The sequence below is a fragment of the Zeus faber genome, assembly GCF_960531495.2.
Source record: "Zeus faber genome assembly, chromosome: 21".
Lineage (NCBI taxonomy): Eukaryota > Metazoa > Chordata > Actinopteri > Zeiformes > Zeidae > Zeus > Zeus faber.
Genome location: NC_137208.1, coordinates 3,327,842 through 3,346,648, shown reverse-complemented (window position 1 = coordinate 3,346,648; position 18,807 = coordinate 3,327,842). Strand labels below are relative to the sequence as shown.

The 18,807-nt window shown below is 42.0% G+C and overlaps 1 protein-coding gene across 1 annotated transcript in view; it reads right to left on the bottom strand.

Annotated features, from left to right (window-relative positions):
• Positions 1 to 764: 764 nt before the first annotated feature.
• LOC307246700 (chloride anion exchanger-like) overlaps positions 765 to 18,807 on the bottom strand; it is an 18,759-nt gene continuing 716 nt past the window's right edge. The window contains exons 2-21 of the mRNA XM_080022692.1: positions 18,113 to 18,807; positions 17,369 to 17,508; positions 16,450 to 16,560; positions 15,536 to 15,696; positions 14,596 to 14,760; positions 12,820 to 12,972; positions 12,476 to 12,558; positions 12,198 to 12,345; positions 11,998 to 12,111; positions 9,900 to 9,977; positions 9,388 to 9,483; positions 9,088 to 9,194; positions 8,899 to 8,968; positions 7,104 to 7,196; positions 5,050 to 5,145; positions 3,540 to 3,767; positions 3,279 to 3,333; positions 2,200 to 2,345; positions 1,604 to 1,672; positions 765 to 1,408 (exon numbers count right to left, since the gene is read on the bottom strand). The exon at positions 18,113 to 18,807 is cut by the window's right edge and continues 348 nt beyond it. Coding sequence (XP_079878818.1) covers positions 1,382 to 1,408; positions 1,604 to 1,672; positions 2,200 to 2,345; positions 3,279 to 3,333; positions 3,540 to 3,767; positions 5,050 to 5,145; positions 7,104 to 7,196; positions 8,899 to 8,968; positions 9,088 to 9,194; positions 9,388 to 9,483; positions 9,900 to 9,977; positions 11,998 to 12,111; positions 12,198 to 12,345; positions 12,476 to 12,558; positions 12,820 to 12,972; positions 14,596 to 14,760; positions 15,536 to 15,696; positions 16,450 to 16,560; positions 17,369 to 17,508; positions 18,113 to 18,243 — 2,271 coding nt within the window. The 5' untranslated portion in view covers positions 18,244 to 18,807 and the 3' untranslated portion in view covers positions 765 to 1,381. The remainder of the gene's footprint in view (positions 1,409 to 1,603; positions 1,673 to 2,199; positions 2,346 to 3,278; positions 3,334 to 3,539; positions 3,768 to 5,049; positions 5,146 to 7,103; positions 7,197 to 8,898; positions 8,969 to 9,087; positions 9,195 to 9,387; positions 9,484 to 9,899; positions 9,978 to 11,997; positions 12,112 to 12,197; positions 12,346 to 12,475; positions 12,559 to 12,819; positions 12,973 to 14,595; positions 14,761 to 15,535; positions 15,697 to 16,449; positions 16,561 to 17,368; positions 17,509 to 18,112) is intronic.

Here is an 18,807-nt window from a genome sequence, read left to right as displayed (position 1 = left end):
CCGTGTCTGTTGGCTGCTCACCTCGCTGGGAGGGGTGAGCAGCGGAGCCCGGACGCCGAAACTCAAGCAATGCCAAAATAAATACAGATCAATTGAAAGTAAATCCAAAAGTTCTGTGTCTTTGGAGACAGTAACTGGGACCTGAGTATCAATGATGATGATGATGATGATGATGATGATGATGATTCATTCTTATTCTTATTGGTGAACTGCTTGTACCTCCTTCCTGAATTCCCCGGGCGTCAATAAAGTGTTGTCTAATCTGATCATTTCAAAGTGATTTCGTAGTAAATCACATATCTCTACTCTATGTGTACTATATAAGCATATCTCTACGCGCCGCCCCCTGGTTCCACTTGAGCACATTTCTGTTTTGGTCACATCTCGACCTCTGGCTGCAACTTCTGAGATGGACCAACAACGTTCCTTCCTGTTGTCCATGTTAGTCATGTTCGTATTCAGTTCAAGGTTCAGTGATGTCCAGAGCCTTGAATTTGTTGATATATTTTTTGAGGCATTACCATCCTGTAGTATGGGAACATCGGGGGGGGGGGACAATGTTTGCGCCACGGTGTGATGGTGAGTACGATTTTGTTTGACTGAGAAGAAGATGAAACTCGATTCAAAACGCTTCTTAAATAACATTTTATTCAGTCAGTGCAAATCCTTTATTTTCCACCCAAATTTGAACACTACTATTACACAGTACTTCTATTTGCTTGTTTTATAAATGTACTTCGAATTTCAATTTATCTTCATGGTCAGTGAAATACAAAAATGAAAAATAAACACAATCTCACTTGTCTACAAATTTCCTATTTACAGTATAAAATGCAATCATGGCCTGCCCATTTTTAAGTATACATTTTTTCCCTCTCGGAATAAATATTAGCAAATATTTCTTAATATATCATTCAGCAGAACAATGTCTTATAATTTGTAGCGTCAACGTACTGTAGTGGATCGTATGCTGCATTCACTAAAACCCTGAAAAATGATAATTAAATGAATTGAAGGCCCAATCAATTCCAAGTTTAAAATCTGAACAATTTAAAGCTCACTAAAAAATGGTGAGTTCCCAGACCTCATCATGACTGTTGTCATAGCAACAAACTGAGTGCTTTAATCCAATTTCCAGAGGGGAGAAATTTGCTAGTTAAGAAATTAAAGAGTTCTGAGATGACTTGAACGCAGCATCATTCTAACACGTTTAGTTTATTAAATTAACAAGCTCTGGGATGAAGTGAACGCAGCATCATTATAATACATTTAGTTTATTACATTTACGAGTTCTAGGTTGAATTGAACGCAGCATCTTTATAATACATTTTTTTTGTACATCAGAAGATCATGAGAAGTGGTGTCATCATCCCCAGTGTCATCAAAACTTTGTCTCTGGACCTGGAATCTGTGAATAAAAATAATGAAAACCCATCAGTTAATTTCACAAATTATATATATATATATATATATATATATATATATAAAAAAATCTTTAATTGACCTCCTACATCCAGTTTTATATATTTCGTCATCTATATGCTGACACATAAATTTTCAAATGGGTCAGGTCGACAAGGAGAACGTGTATGTTGTGCTTTACAGTTTTATCCGTGCTCCTCAAGCTGCTCCAGCCTTTCAACGGGCGATGAACTGTCGCCGTGGTCACCACCTGAAGCACAGCGAGAGGAGAAAAGAATCATGAAGAATATCAACTTTACTGAGGATTCACATTATTATGTTATTATATGATATTATTACATCTATTATTTACAATATAAGAGCTTTCTGCTGCTCAGTGGCTGGATCTGGACGTAAACACAGTTAAAATAGTTGGTTTGTTTTGGTACATATCATTCTAAATATACATACTAAAGAACTAGATGGAGGGATGGAGGGATAGTTACTGTAGACAGACAGACAGACAGACAGACAGACAGACAGACAGACAGACAGACAGATAGATAGATAGATAGATAGATAGATAGATAGATAGATAGATAGATAGATAGATAGATAGATAGATGGATAGATATATAATATACATAATATAGTATATATAATAAAATATATATAATATAGCATATATAATACGGTATATATAATAAAATATATATAATATAGTATATTAGGAGTGAATGGACTCCCGGTTTGTTCTTGTCATCATGTTTTGTGGTGGTGGTGGTGGTGGTGTTCTACCTTTTGGTGGTGCAGCTCCGTCTCCGTGTTCCCGCCGCGTCTCTCCAGGACGTGCAGCACGGCGTCGTGCAGCGTCAGGTAGAAGATGGACGGCTTCACCTCGTCATCGAAGAAGCTGCAGGCGTGGAGCTTCTCCAGGATGTAAGCTGGAGGAGGAACGGATGGAGGTTATGAAAAAATATATATAAAAAATAAAATATATATTTCATATTCAAAAATATTTTAAATACATTTTTAATATGTATTTATACATAAAGTATAAAAAAAATAATATTTTTTTATATCTTTATTTTTAATTATTTAATCCCCTTGTGAAACAAACAAAATATAATGTCATATATTTAAAAATACATTGAATGATGATGATAAAAATTATGAATGTATGGAATGAATCCACATACATATACATTTTGCAATATGTTGTAATTAACAACATTCTGAATATTAATAACAATTAGTGTATGACTTATAATAAGTATTGTATATTGTATATTTTTAGTTTTGATTTGATGGTGATGTTTAACTGACAAGAATTAGGGAAAGCTCAGAATGGCGATTTATTTAAATATAAAACACATTATATGATTACAAAATAAAATATGCATATATAATTATTTAGATGTGAAATTATTTATTAGAAACAAAAAGGTTTATGTACAGTATATAAATTCTTCATCTCTGGAGTACTGTCAAGTAATTTAATAACAAAAACATGGTAACTGTAATATGTGTGTGGGGATGGGAGTTTTATCTGTCACTCATTGATTACTCTAATGGACAACAGGTGTACAGCCGCGCTGATCGCGGGCCCAATTACCTGGACCCAAGACAGGTGTGTCTGCTTAAAACACACCACAAGTAATTCCTCACAGTTCCAGTATAAGTTCTATGGTAATAACATGTGAATATGCAGCTCGACCGCACATTGTGAATACTTTTTATTTAACATTCTACCCTGTGTGTGTGTATATACAGTATCTTCCCTAAATTCCACTTTTTACTCGTTTCGCTGCCTGTTCTGTGGGAAACAGACCGGGAGTCATGGTAGGTGTCGGAAGGGAAAGCGTCCTGGTACTCACCGTCACAAGCCACGATGTAGACGTCCACTTCCACTCGAATCAGCTCCTTCAGCGCCTGCGGCCAAACCGCCCAAACATGCAAAAGCAACAAGAAAACAGAGTCGTTTCACTGCACAACTCCTCCGTTGAAAACTAAAGGGAAGTCTATGTTTACTGTGACTTTTTGATTTCTTATGTTTATCCATCATCTATCTATTCATCCATCCATCCATCCATCTATCCACCCTTCTTTCTATTCCGCCCCCCGTCTCCCCTTGGTACCGTTTTGAGGCCCTTGAGGGCGGAGATGTCCAGGAAGGAGACGGCGGCGAAGTCCAGCACCAGGCTGTGGAGCTCCACCCTGGGGACGGAGATGCCGGCGGGGAGCTCGGCGCTCCAGTTGATCTGGACTGGAAGGTCCTGGAAGTCCGTGGGCAGGTCCAGGTCCTCCAGGGGGCCCTCGCCCTCCGGCTCCTTCAGGGCTTGGTTGGAGGAGACCAGGAAGCCTTTCTGTGGAGGGAAGAGCGTCAAGGGTTAGAAAGAGATGGACTGAGACCGCTGACCCCTTCACTTTTAGCAGACTTTACGCTGAATCCGAAAACGCAACAGACAGTGGCATGCTGCTCCGCCAATTTGCGGTCAAATAAACTGTGTATAAAAGTTTGGCATTGAGCTATATTATATACATATATGAATATACTGTTTATAGATATATATATATAGTATATACAGTATAGACTAAATATATTAGCATATATATGTAACTTTAGTTTAAATAATTAAATTTGTCCTTGAGTTTAGTTAAAACATCAATGCTGAACAGCAGTTGCTTAGCAACGGTCACACTGGCTGACCGACACTTTACGCAACGGTTGAAAAATGTGCACGCATCGCGGAGCCTCCATCCGATGTGCAAAACTGGCACCGCAGAGGAGGCGGGGGTGTCACAGGGGGCGGGGCGTGTCGCAGGAGGGCGGGGTGTGTCGCAGGGGGCGGGGCCTGTCGCAGGAGGGCGGGGTGTGTCGCAGGGGGCGGGGCCTGTCACAGAGTGTCACAGTTTTTCGCGTGCGACTTTTCCATATGAGTGAAATGAGCGGAACCCAGGTGAGGAGTTGTCACTTGTCTGATTCGGCGCAGAGCCCTCCTAAAATGGGCTTCAGGCCTCGCAGGAGCGGACCCGCCCGACAAAACGGGAGGAGATGCACTGATCCAGAACCGTAAGAGCAGAGCAATGAAACGAGGCGACAGCAGCGTCGGGAGCCTTTTCACGGGGCGGTGAAAGCGTGGAGGATCAGTGCGCGCGGGGCTTACCGCGTCTCAGAGCTCAGGGCACGGCCGGCGGTGGCTGAGGGCCGGGTGGGCTCAGTCCACCCAAATGTGCATCTTGCCCCCCCCATCAAATGTTAAGAAAGCTTTTCTTTTTTTTCTCATAAAGATATCCCTATAGTTTAGATAAAACAACAAAAACATTTTTCGCAAGGCCATCTTACACAAATTGCATAAATATACCTGCAAGGCATATGGATAGGAAATGCGTAACGTAGAGGGAGAGATCTCCGCTGCGTTCCCCATTTCTCCAAATAAATGGCAAATAAAAAAAGTGTTTTTATTGTAGATGTGTTTCTTTAAAAAAAAAAAGCCCCGTGCGTAACGAGGAGACTCACTCTCTTACCCCCCCGATGCCAGCGTGTGAATAAGCCAATGGACATTCTCTACCGCCCCCCCCCCCCCCCCCGATCAAAGCCGTCTCGAACCGGGTCCGGGTCAAAGGTCAGATCCGTTTACTACTCACGGGCGTCCACTGCAGCTCTCCCTTTTTCAGGAGTTTTCGGATGGCCCTCAGCGCTTTGTTCCTCTTCCTCAGGACCCTCAGAGGGCTGAAGCCAATCTGTGAGCACGGACACAGGCATGTGTTCCCTGAGGGTGCGGTCTCATTGTTGATTGTTTGATTCAATTCATTTTTGCCTTGAATGTATTTATCCAGGTGAATCTCAACAGAATCCAAATCACTCACCTGTAAATCTCAACAGGTGAGTGATTTAGAATATCTTTTCCAAAATGTGTATCAGTTGAAACGATATAATAAATCTAATAATGATAATAATAATATAATAATTACAAATAATTAACCATAATAAAACAAATTAGAATTAATAATTAATAATTAACTTTAATTTATTAATAATTATACAGCGATTAATAATTATAATGAAAACTATTTTATATATTTTATAATAATTTATTATAATATATTATATTATTATATATAATATAATTACAATACAACATAACCAGGTGTTGAAGTGTCACTTAAGTGTTTCTACAGCAACAGGTCAATTCAAAAATCAATTGAAACAGGAAGTTCACACGCCTAGTTACCATAGCTACAACTGTAAAAACTGTAACCAAAATATAAACAACGCTAAATAACATTACCAGAGCCTGAAAGGAGAAAAAGGGTTTTGTACCTCAAAGTGTAGTTAATTGCTTTTATTTGACTTTATTGTTCTTTTCTTAAAGGGGACCTATTAGGAAACACTGGCCTTTTCAGTGCACATACATTTGGGAAATAACTGTGAAACAAGACAACGCAGTCAGCTTTTTTTTCCTTTTTTTCCTTTTTGTCATAAAACACGTGATTCAACGAGCGGTTCAGATTTGAAGCCCCTTCCTAGGTCACGTGGGGCGTCAGTAGAATTAGAACCGCCCCCCGTCTGAGTAACTCCACCCACGGCTTGGAGAGATTCCAAGTGTGGGAGGTGAAAAGTGGGAGCAAACTTTTAAATGAGGCCTTGTAGATCGAATCTGAGTGAAGATTCAGCAACTGGGTTGATTGTTTCTCGCCTCAAACTTGTCCAGAAACAGATTTTGGTGAACCGATGAGGTGAAATCAGTGGGTTTAAAAGCGCAAACCCCATTGGCTCACAGAACTCGGGGCCTCAGGAGGGTGGCCCCTCCCACCAAAACAACCTGCTCCTGAACAGGATGGGATCCTGTAGAGCTTTGTTAGAATGGCTCCAATGCAAAATCATAATCTGAGTGGTATTTTCAGCAAAAAAAAACAAACTTCAAAAACATGTTTCGGGGACCACAGAGACCCTATATTAACTTGTGTTGAAAGGAACATCATAGGTCTCCTTCAAGATTTTTCACAACTGCCAAAGAAACGTTAAAAACATTAATGATATAACTTTAAATGTGAGTTCTAAAACTGAACTATAGAAACGTTTGGAGGCGTGTTTACTATTTCCTTGAGTCAAAACACAATTAAGACGTTTTACCTTAACTGAAAATGTATTGTGCGTAAATGTTTTTAATGATTATAATTTTGCGTCTGTGCTCATTTATGTAGAGTTATCCTGTAAAGTGAGGTAGTTAACTCTAGCCCAAAAAGGCCAGAGATTTAACAATGTTTTTTAAATTAAATTAAATTAAATTAAATTTAATTTAATTTAATTTAATTTAATTGTATTCAATCAAATTTAGTCGAATTTAATTCAATTCAATTTAATTTACTTAAAGTTAATTGTATTCAATCAAATTTAATTTAATTTAATTTAATTTAATTTAATTTAATTTAATTTAATTTAATTTAATTTAATAATGTTCAAGTCTGAAACTGTGTGAGAAAACCGTGGAATAATCGTGACTTTCTATATCCAGAGCTCATTTTGGAAACACACACTAAGCTTTTTGATTGCATCATAAACTTTGGTTTATCTTTAATCGGAGCAGGAGTGCGACCGGGTCAAAGCAGGTTTGTGCTGAGTTGATGCCTTTTCGAGGACGCAGCAGCAGGTGAGCGAGCTGAGCTGACTAACGTCTGAAACGCTGCCTTTCACTCACAGCTTCCACCAGTTTGCTCCTGAAGAACTCCACGTTGGCAAAGAAGATCGGAGACGGAATCCTGAAGATCTTCAGCCCCTCTGGCTCATAGATCTGAGGAGATGGAGGGATGGGTGGATGGAGAGGTGGATGGAGAGGTGGATGGAGAGGTGGAGAAATAGATGGATGGATGGAGAGATGATGAGAGATAGACAGGCAGACAGACAGACAGACAGACAGATAGATAGATAGATAGATAGATAGATAGATAGATAGATAGATAGATAGATAGATAGATAGATAGATAGATAGATAGATAGATAGATAGATTTTTATTTAATAACGGCAACAGTATATATATATATACTGTATGTATATATAATTTATGTGAATATATATACTGTATGTATACAATATATACTGTATATATACACAGTATATATACAGTATATAAATATATATATATATACACTGTATACATACTGTATATATACTGTATGTTTTGGTGTCCTGTTTGACCGGGACACCAAAACCCGCTGGACCCAGTTTTCCACGTGACGGAAGAGGAAAATGGAAAAACAAAACAACACCAACGCGGTGGATTATTTTTGTTGCCGTCAAAGTCACTAAATGGTTTATTTGTTTACTGCTGCTTTTATCAGCGGCATCACAGAGGCTTCCCTGACCAATCAGATGGCCTGCACCGGCTTTTTATACAGCACGGCCATATCCTCAAACTGGGCACCATAGAAATTCTAAGTGATAAGACTGAGAGTCCTTATAAACTAAGATAAGCCGGTGTTTGAAAAGGGGGCCAAAATCATATTTACATATTTTTTATTTTTGTAAAACCTTTTTTCAATTTGTACGCAAAATAAATTTCCTAAATAGCAGATTTTCGTTTATAATCCGGCGTTCATAATTCATACATAAGTCCTATATATATGTAACTTGCATTTTAAATTAGTTTCAACGTCAGCGACGCTCAGCGGTTGCTTAGCAACGGTAGCTTCCAGTTCTACTGTCTGAACCGAACCTTTGTTGGAAGAGTTGAAAAATGTGTAATCGCAGAGGGGGCGGGGCTTATCGCAGACGACGTAGAGCTTATTGCAATGGAGGCGGGGCTTATCGCAGAGCGTCACAGCTTTTCTGCGTACCGAAATCCAACTTTTCAAGAGGAATGAATTCAACCTGAGACTTCAGGTTTGTTGTCGTCGTTTGCCAGATTTAGTCTCAAGCCGGCTTCACACTGAATCCGGAAACGCATCCTCCAGCGGTATGCTGCCCCTCCTAGTGGCCATCCAATGACCTGCGTTTGGGCATCAAGCACCGTAACGCGTGAAAATGTTTTTTTTATTTTTTATTTTTAAAGCTGTATTTACATCTTGGTGTTTTTGGGGTTTTTTTACCGCTTTTTTTATTTTTGTAAATCTTTTTTCGTGTGACACGCACAATCCATTCCTGAAATAGCAGATTTATTGATGAGGAGTTTGGCAGCATCCAACTTTCGTCATATATACATATTAAAATCGTATCTATGTAACTTGCAGTTTAAATCAGTGACGCATAGCAGTTGCTAAGCAACGGCGGCTTCCGGCCTTAACGTCGCAGACCCAAACTTTCCGCAAGAGTCGAGGAGCGGGAACGCGCGCAGGCTCGATCCGACGCCGAGATCTGGCGCCCGCCGCAGAGAGGGCGGGGCTGGGCACAGAGGCGGCGGAGGTTTGTCACGGATGGGGCGGGGCCTATGTCCTTCGCGCGCGGAATCCGACTTGGGATGGGAAAGCACCGGGTGCAAAGCGGGCGGCGGACGTACGCTGAGGAAGTCCTTCCTGTCCTTGTAGATGTCCGTCCCCTTGATGTTGGCGAGTACGCTGCAGCGGGGACTGCGGGAGGACGACGCGGCGGGTTAAAAAAAAGCACTTTGAGAGCATCACAATACTTTTAATCAGGTAGAAATGTGGATAAGAACTTATTCTTATTACTTTTTAGACAGAATACGTACAACTGGGCCCTGAACACGACGGTGATCAGCTCGATCCCCAGGCCAACGGCCAGACCCAGGTCCAGGCCCAGAAAGATGGCCGCCAGGCAGGTGACCACCCACACCACCTGGGGAGAGAAAGCAGGAAGTAGAAACAGCAAGTACGAGGGAGGCCTTTTGTCATTTGCGCTTCTCGCTCTCAGCTCTTTTAACCTTTGACCTCTAGGTATCCAGCCACGGTTACACGCTGACCCACCTGGGAGGTCTTGCCTTGCTCAAGGGCATCCCGAGAGTAGAAGTACAGTGTTTTTTCGGACTTACGCAGTCGGGCATGTCCCTCCTCCACAGGTAGGGGACGTCTCTGACCTGCATCAGCATCCCCTTCAGGTTGACGATCACCACGGCACCCAGCACCGACTGCCAACACAAGGCTCAAGGGTTAAGGCAGCCGCCAGTTCCCCCTGAACGCCCAGGCCCCAATTTCAGGGTGTGTGTTGTGTTGAAAATGTTTTTTTCAAGATAAGTTATAATTATAATTCTTATTCAATTTGTTTTTTATTGTTTGTTTTTATGATATATTTCTTAAATGTATTATGAAATTATTATTGTTTTATACAATCTTGGATTTTTGTTTCTATTATCTTGAATTACTTATTTCATTTTTTAAATATTATTTTATTAAAATATTCTGTGTTTTAACTGTGTTTAAATAAATCTTTGAGCTTCGAACACGGTGCATTCATCACTCATCCCAGCACATCAGTCAAACATCTGCTTCCTCCCACAGTTTCTAGTTCCTTTCTCATTTCTTCTCGAATGTTTGGGGGTTTTACCCGTGGCAGCGGCTCCAGAAGGAACCCGATGGCCAGGGTGACGATCATCACCATGATGGCAGAGAGAAGACCGGCGACCTGGAGACAGAACCAGAGAAAAGGGAGGAGGATATTCAGTAAATCTTGAAAATAAACTATAAAATAAACAACACCCGCTGCAACTCACTGGCATTGGATGTGGTTGGATGCGGCTGGATGTGGATGGACAAGGCTGTGGGTGGTCGGATGTGTTAGGATGGGAGGGATGTGGCTGTGGGTGGTTGGATGCAGTGGCATATGGCGGGAAGTGGTTGATGCGGTTGGATGCAGTTCGATAACGTTAGGCATAGTTGGGTGGATGTAGTTGGATGTGGTTGGAAGAGGCTGGACCTAGGTGGATGAGATTGAATTTGGTCAGCCGAGGCTGGATGTGGCTGGATGTAGCTGGATAAGGTTTGATGACGTTAGATGGCATTGGATGCGGTTGGATGTGATTGGATGCCGGTGGATATTCGGCAGAGACTGAGTTTTTTCCCGCAAGCCATAAGAACTGTCAATGCTGACCTCACCAGGGGTCCTCACTGAGCCACACACACAGGCTCCACTACCTCACTGTACTGTATGTAGCATACTGTACCGCATACTGTATCACTGCTCTGGGTTGTTCGGTGATGCCGTTTATTTTATTTTATTCTATATATTTTTATTTTATTCTATAAGTATTACTGTATTACTTTTTTGGAGTCAGTTAGTTGGTCTTTTAGAAATTTTTTCCTAGGACATATTGTGTGTTATCACCGGGTGCGTTGCATTACATTTCACTGCATATATGTATGAAAATATGTATATGTATGAAAGTATGTATATGTATGAAAGTATGTATATGTATGAAAGTATGTATATGTATGTGACGAATAAACCTCTTGAATCTTGAATCTTGAATCTTGAATATTCTGTGGGTGGTTGAATGTGGTTGGATGCGGGTGGACATGGCTGCGGGTGGTCGGATGGGGTTTGATGCGGGTGGATATGGCGGTGGGTGGTTGGATGCGGTTGGATATGGTAAGGGGCAGTTAAGTGAAGTTGGATGTTGCTGGGTGCGGTTGGATGTGGTTGGAAGAGGTTGGATGTGGGTGGATGAGACTGAATGGGGTTAAGCATAGTTGGTTAGATGTAGTTGGATGTGGGTGGATGAGATTGAAATGGTCAGCTGTGGTTGGATGCAGCTGGATGTGGTTGGACAAGGTGAGATGACGTTAGATGGCATCGGATGTGACTGAACACGAAGGATATGGCTGTGGGTGGTTGGATGTGGATTGACATGGATGTGGCTAGATGTGTTTGGATGCGGTTGGATGAGGTTAGGTGTGGTTAGATGTGGCTGGGTAAGGTTGGATGTGGTTTAATTACATTGAATATGGTTGAATTACATTTAATGTGGTTGGATGACATAGAATGTGGTGAGATGTGGTTGGATGCCGTTAGACGTGGTTGGATGATGTTGGATGTGGTAAGATGTGGCTGGACGACGCTGGATGACATAGAATGTGATAAGATGTGGTTGGGCAAGGTTGGATGCGGCGAAATTTCATTGAATGTGGTTAGATGGCATTGAATGTGGTTATATGTGGTTGGATGCGGTTTGATGCTGTTGGATGAGGGTGGGTGTGGCTGGATGAGGCTGGATGCCATTGAATGTGGTTAGATGTGGCTGGGCAAGGTTGGATGCGGTGAGATGTAGTTGGATGAGGTTGGATGTGGTTTAAGGACATTGAATGTGGTCAAATGTGGTCGGGCGTGGTTGGATGCATTGGGTGTGGTTGAATGAGATTGAATGTGGTTACATGTGGTTAGACATGGTTGGGCAAGGTTGGACGCGGGTAGATGTGGCTGGATGTGGTTGAGTGACATTGAATGTGGTTAGACCGCGGTTGGATGTGGTGAGATGTGGTTGGGCGAGGTTGGATGCGGTCAGACGTGGTTGAATGACATTGAATGTGGTTAGATGAAGTTAAACGCGGTTGGGCGAGGCGTGATGCGGGTAGATGTGTTTGGGTGCGGTTGGGCGAGGTTGGATGCGGGTTGATGTGGTTGGATGCGGCTGGACGTGGCGTCTCACCTGCGTCTTGCCTCCCGTACTCTCCTGCACGGCGCTCCTGGAGAGCGCCGTACTCACCGCAAAGCACCTGAAGGTCGCTCCAAAGATGTTGCTGACCCCGAAGGCTATCAGCTCCTACATGGAGACCACGCAGAGACCTTCATCATCACAGACAAAGTGGAGCGGGTTGAGTCCCACACTGCACCGTCTCTGTCGCTCACCTGGTTTCCATCGATGGTGTAATCATGCTTGACAGAGTAGACCTTTGCCACGGAGAAAGCCACGGCGAAGCCCACGATGGCCATGGGAAAGGCCTCCACCGCCGTCTCCTGGAAGACCTGGAGGTTCGGGGCCATCGGAGCCTCGTACCTGCAGGGCGAAGGATCGTCGTGGTGGGAGCAACATCGATTCGGGGCAGCTCTCCAGGAATGAGAAGTGACCGAAAAAGGTTTGTCTTTCACCGCGTCGCCCAATGCCCCGACGTTTTTTGTCTGCTTACCCCGGAGGAATGTGGCCGACAACGTCAACTCCAAATTTCGTCTTAAAGTCGAAGGCGTAGGAAATCCCACATGCGATGACAGTCTGGACAAACGAGGGACAGACAAAGGGGCGTGTCTGAGATCAGCCTCCGCTGCGTCCATGCTTATTGTTACACCCTGCGTCATTGAGTTTATTGCCTTTAAATGTGTTGCCTTTTGTGCAAGTACTATCAAAACGAGTCGAGTAAACAAAGATTAACGACTGGAAACAGATTGGTGTAATTACACAAGAAGAACCTCCAGTGGCGGACACCTGCAGTGTCCCACCGTGGCTCCTGGGGGTTTGTTTAGGATGATCCCTCACCATGATGACCTCTATGGGGATGGGCACGGGCAGCTTGGATTTGTATCTGTCGTTGATCTCCTTCACGATGAACACCACCACCATGATGATGATGGACGTGACCAGGTCGCAGATGTTGGTGTCCGTGATCTGGACGAAGATCTTCTCCAGCGTCTGAAAGAGAAGGCAAGTGTTTGGGCTTTTCGATAGTTCTTAATATCGGATCTCTGACCAGACAGATAATGGCGGAACCAGCTTTGGTTCCTCGAAGAACCCCCCAGAACCAACGTTCTTTGAGGAACCCTTGCATTCCAGACACCTGCATCGCATTTTTGGTGAATTTGGTGAGGGTTGGTGACTCCCAAGAAGCCATATAAGGAACACGAGGATCCCTTCGCCAAATAGAGCGGTCGGTGGTTGGTCTTTGTGGTCCTCGTTATCAATAACAATGCACTACTTCATTGATGCCCGCTACGTTTTTTTGTTTTTTTTCAATAATCCCTCGCGCCGCCCGTCCTTCCACAAGGGGTTAAGGTCAGAGGTCACAGTGATTCAGTGTTGAGTTAATGCCTCATCGGCAACATGGAGGCTTTGCCGACCAAATAGGTTTTCTCTTGGATCCTCTGATTTGGATCAGTCCTATATTACCTTTGTACTGCCTTGTTCTTTGGCAACAGGGTTATAAGTTAATAGTTAACTTATATTTTATTAGGTGCTTCATAAACTATAGTATATGAATAATAACATGTTTATATAGTCAGCTGTGAGTCTGATTTTGAGAGAGTACAGTAGAGGTAGAGTACAGGTGGAGCAGAGTAGAGGTAGAGGAGAGGTAGAGTAGAGGTGGAGCAGAGTAGAGGTAAAGTAGAGGTAGAGGAGAGGTAGAGGAGAGGGAGATGTAGAGTAGAAGTAGAGTAAAGATAGAGAAGAGGCAGAGTAGTAGAGGTAACGTAAAGGTAGAGTAGAGGGAGAGAAGAGGTGGAGTAGAATAGAGGTAGAGCAGAGGTAGAGAAGTGGGAGTGGTAGAGTAAAGATACAGTAGAGGTAGAGTAGTAGAGGTAAAGTAGGAAGGGGTAAAGTAGAAGTAGAGGTAGAGTAGAGTACACTCTCTTGTCTCTTCTTCCTTTTGCAGTAAATCTGATGTTTTTGACTTCAGGGATTTCATGATGATTGTTATTATTTTGATGTAAACAAACACCTCATGAGACTGGGCTGGATGGATGGATGTTTTGATGGATGAGTGGATGGATGGATGTTTTGATGGATGGGTGGATGGATGGATGTTTTGATGGATGGGTGGATGGATGGATGGTTTAAAGGATGGGTGGATGGATGGGTGTTTTGATGGATGGGTGGATGGATGGGTGGATGGATGGATGTTTTGATGGATGGGTGGATGGATGGATGTTTTAAAGGATGGGTGGATGGATGGGTGTTTTGATGGATGGGTGGATGGATGGGTGGATGGATGGGTGTTTTGATGGATGGATGGATGGATGGATGTTTTAAAGGATGGGTGGATGGATGGGTGTTTTGATGGATGGATGGATGGATCAATGGATGAATGGCTGGTTGGTTGGATGGATGGGTGGATGGATGGATGGATGGATGGATATTTTAAAGGATGGGTGGATGGATGGGTGTTTTGCTGGATGGGTGGGTGGATGGATGAATGGTTGGTTGGTTGGATGGATGGATCGATGGATGGATCGATCGATGGATGGATCGATCGATGGATGGATGGATGGATGGATGGATGGATGGATGGATGGATGGATGGATGGGGTTGGTACTTACATAGATGATGGAGAGCGGTCCACTGAACCCGGGAACCACCAACCCCAGCACGAACTTCAGCTGGGACACCAGGATGTGCACGGCAGCGGCCGTGGTGAAGCCGGAGACCAGCGTGTCGGACAGGTACATGACCAGGAAGCCCACCTGCAGGACCCCCAGGGCCAGCTGGGGGAGCAGGAGACATTTACTCCAAGGGCGGAAAAATACAGTTAATAGAATCAAAAAAAAAAAAATTATGAAGCGATTATTGGGATACTATACATAGTTCTATACCGTGTGCATGACTTGAAAAATGATATATCTATATATATATCCCATCCATACATACTGTATGTGCATATATGCAGGGTGAAAAATAAATATGTAATTTATGAAGAGTTCTTTTACAGATGCAGCGCAAACTGCAAAAGTATGAGAAGAAAATACAGTATATATGCATTTATTCAACTATAAATATATGATTTATCTATCTATATAGATACATAAATATATATATCTGCTGTATATATATATATATAATATACAGTGTATATACTGTATATAAATACAGTGTATTTATTATATATTATATACATTTCAGTTCTATTATTTTTGTATTTGAAATATACATATAATAAACATATACAATATACTTCCTTTTTGTTGATTCAACATAAATTTGGTCATTTATCAATAAATGACCAAATTAATAATTTGATGGTTCTATCCGATTCATCGCGATTAATCACAGAAAAGTACGATTCACAGTATATATATTAATACACTTTAAAATACTCCTTTGTTTTGATTCCACATTAATTTAGGGATTTGGGATTAATTTGATGATTCTGTGTTTAAACATCAATCGTTACGAGCTTCACTCTTGAGGACTGATCAGTTTGCATCGACACGATATGTTTATTTTTTCATTCATTTTTGGAGAAAGGCGTGTTTCCTCCACCTGCATGATGCCGATGAGGAAGGTGACGGAGGCGGCCACCACCACCCGCTGCTCGTCCACCGTCGCGTCCTCCAACCCCGTGATGTTGAACCGGGGCCCCTCGTCAGGGATCAACCTGGTGACCACGGCGCCGATCATCAGAGACAGCACTGGGAACGGACCTGGAGTGGGAGGGGGGCATTGAGGTTCTGTTTTAATTTTAGGTTACTATATACAGATATATACACACACACACACATATATACATACATATACTGTATATACAGTATATATAAATAAAAAAAAAAATATATATATATATATATATTTTTTTTTTTTTACGGATGTTACCACTTTTTTATTTTTATTCTGGGTTATCTTCACATAACTGTTTATGGTTTCTTTATTGCAACATTTATATTTTTATATTTAATTCCAGGTCATATTCACTTAACTGTATGTTTTTTTTACAGAAATGTGAACATTTTCCTATATTTATTTTTAGGTTATTTCCCCTCAGTTGTACACATACTGTATTTTTTTCACTGCAATATTGACCTTTTTGTGTTTGAATTCATATTTAGATGATATTTTTCTTGTCTTTGTTTGCCTTGGCAACGTAAACGTATGTTTCCCACGTTAGGTAATATAACCTTTTTGAATTGAATTGAATTGAATTGAGGGAGCGATTCCCTCTTTATTTGGCATTATGAATATATGATATGACGTGAGCATTACATGGTCACATTGTATTTCTCTGCATACAAAATGAGTATACGTCGTTTGAAGGAGAAATCAAAGAGAGCAGAAGGAACAATATTATTTAAACCTAGCCTAATATTGCCACTCTTGTCATTGGTTCAAGTGGAACCAATCGATAAACACACAAAAAAAACGAAAAAAACCCCAAAAAACATAAATTGAAAAAGTCTCACCGACGGAGATGTGTCTGGAGGTGCCCAGGAAGAAGTAAATGACGACGGGGAAGAAGGCGGAGAAGAGTCCGTACCAGGGAGGGAGAGCGGCCAGGAGGCAGTAGGCCAGACCTAGCACGCAGGGTTAGAGGTACCACAGCTGTTCAGCCTGGGTTAAAGTGCAAATCCCTGAGGTTATTCTGTTAGAAAAAATAATCCCATATTTGATATTTATCACATATGTATTCAGCTTGTACTGTATAGGAAACAGCCATTCAATGTATTTGCTGCTCTATATGCTGTTTCCATTGTTGGCGGCGGGGTCCGCCACACCTGCACGAAGTGGAAGACAGCACGTGGTGAATACACTCAGGTGGGGAAGCTCGTTGTGGTCAGCGAGCTGTCGATTTTAGGAAGAACGTTTCTTAAGAAAGAAGGAAAAAAAGAGTCCCAACCACCCGAATGTGGTTGGGACTCGCCAGGGGACAAACCTCACTTTCACAAATGTCTCCCTTCGCACGTTCGATATTAAAACCGATTCGACCAAAATGAACTTATCGCTCGAGTCGCTGATCGACTGGAAACCTTCTGACTTTAACTCGGGCGACTGTTTGAGGCGACGCAGCTCTTGCGCACGGTGTCCGGTTGTATCTCTCACTCGCTGTATCAACTGGTAATAATAATGATAATTATAATCATTATAATAATCATCATCATAATAATAATAATCATAAAGATAGATGCATTATCAATCTTTTTGAGTCCACTGATACCACATTGTTCTTATCACTCCTGTTATCAGAGCAGATACAAGTTATTAACGACAACTTGTTAATGAAAGTACAACAGCGTCTTGTAAACATAAACCTATCCAGGACTCGCTGTATGGAAGCTGAATTTGGGTGTTTTCCACTATTTTTGGGCGGGGGGGGGTTGTTACCTTGCAGGACGGCCACCAGCCCGGTGCTGACTCCAGACACGATGTCGCTAAGCAACCACTCCTTGATCTGGTAGATCCTCAACCAGCCGATCACGGGCAGCAGGGACAGGGCCGCGCTCTTGGCCCGTTTGGAGTCGCACCTTCATACATTGGAAAACACATTAAATACACTTTCATTTTCAGAAAAATGAAAGGAAATTGTAAATCGAAATCTTTCATCTTCAGTGTTAGTCTCCTCTGATTATATTTATAATAATAATAATAATAATAATAATAATAATAAAAATATGAAAACACATTAAAAAATCGAAATAATAATAATAATAATAATAATAATAATTATAATAATAATAATAAAATATGAAAATAGAATAATAATAATATAAATAATAATAATAATTAATAATAACTATATAAATATCTCAGAAAGGTAGCTGAAAACATAAATCTGTGTCGTCAAAGTAAAAACAGAACCTAACCAGAGATGGTTATAGATATACATATAGTTATAGTCTATGCATACATAGAAGTCTCAAACAAGTAAATGTAGAATTATATATATATATATATATTATCTAGATATATATAGATAAAAAGATTTTTGGGAATGTGAGAATTGCTGTCATGCAAATAGAGCAAATTTGAATTGTATTGAATTGATAACCCTCTCATAAATATTCCAAAAAAAACCATTTCTGGGCTCTTTTGGAATACTGAAAGAGCAGAACATCTCATGTTCCTTACGTGAAGTACTGCTTGGCGTGGTCCGCCATCGTCTTGCGTCGCCTGCAGACCTTCTCATGCTCCTCGGTGAAGGCCTCCTCCGAGTACAGCGGCCGGGACACCTCGTACTGCCTGGCTGTAGGACGCAGCATCTTCCCCGTTGCCCTTGGAGCTCTGGAGGACCGGAGGTCTGCAGGTCTAGAGATCTGGAGGTCCGAAGGTCCTGGAGCTCTGGAGCTCCAGAGGTCTGGCGGTCCGAAGGTCTGGAGATCCGGTGTTCTGGATGTCCGAAAGTCTGAAGGTCTGAAGGTCTGAAGGTCTGAAGGTCCTTTGGGCTGAAGGTCCGGTGGTCTGGTGGTCCGATGTTCTGGTGATCTGGAGCTCTGGTCTGGCTTCTCGATGTGGCTCTGACAGCCAGTAATCACATCACGTTAGAACCATGACTTCCCTTTGAAGATCACTTATCAAAGACCATCAACAGGCCAGGCCCTCCCAAAAGTCCAGCCTCCCCACGCCCCCTCCGTTGCAAACTGCACCTCTCAGCCTCTCAGGGAAAATGAAGGGAGGGAAATTCAAGCACTTTTCCAGCACCTTCGATGAGCTTAAGGGGATACTCAATTCACCTTTTTTATCGTAGTGATAGTCTGTAGATGTTTAAATAACTCGGCTTTTGAGACGCTGGAAGGTGTATTCCCCTTATCTTTGAGGAGCTAGGC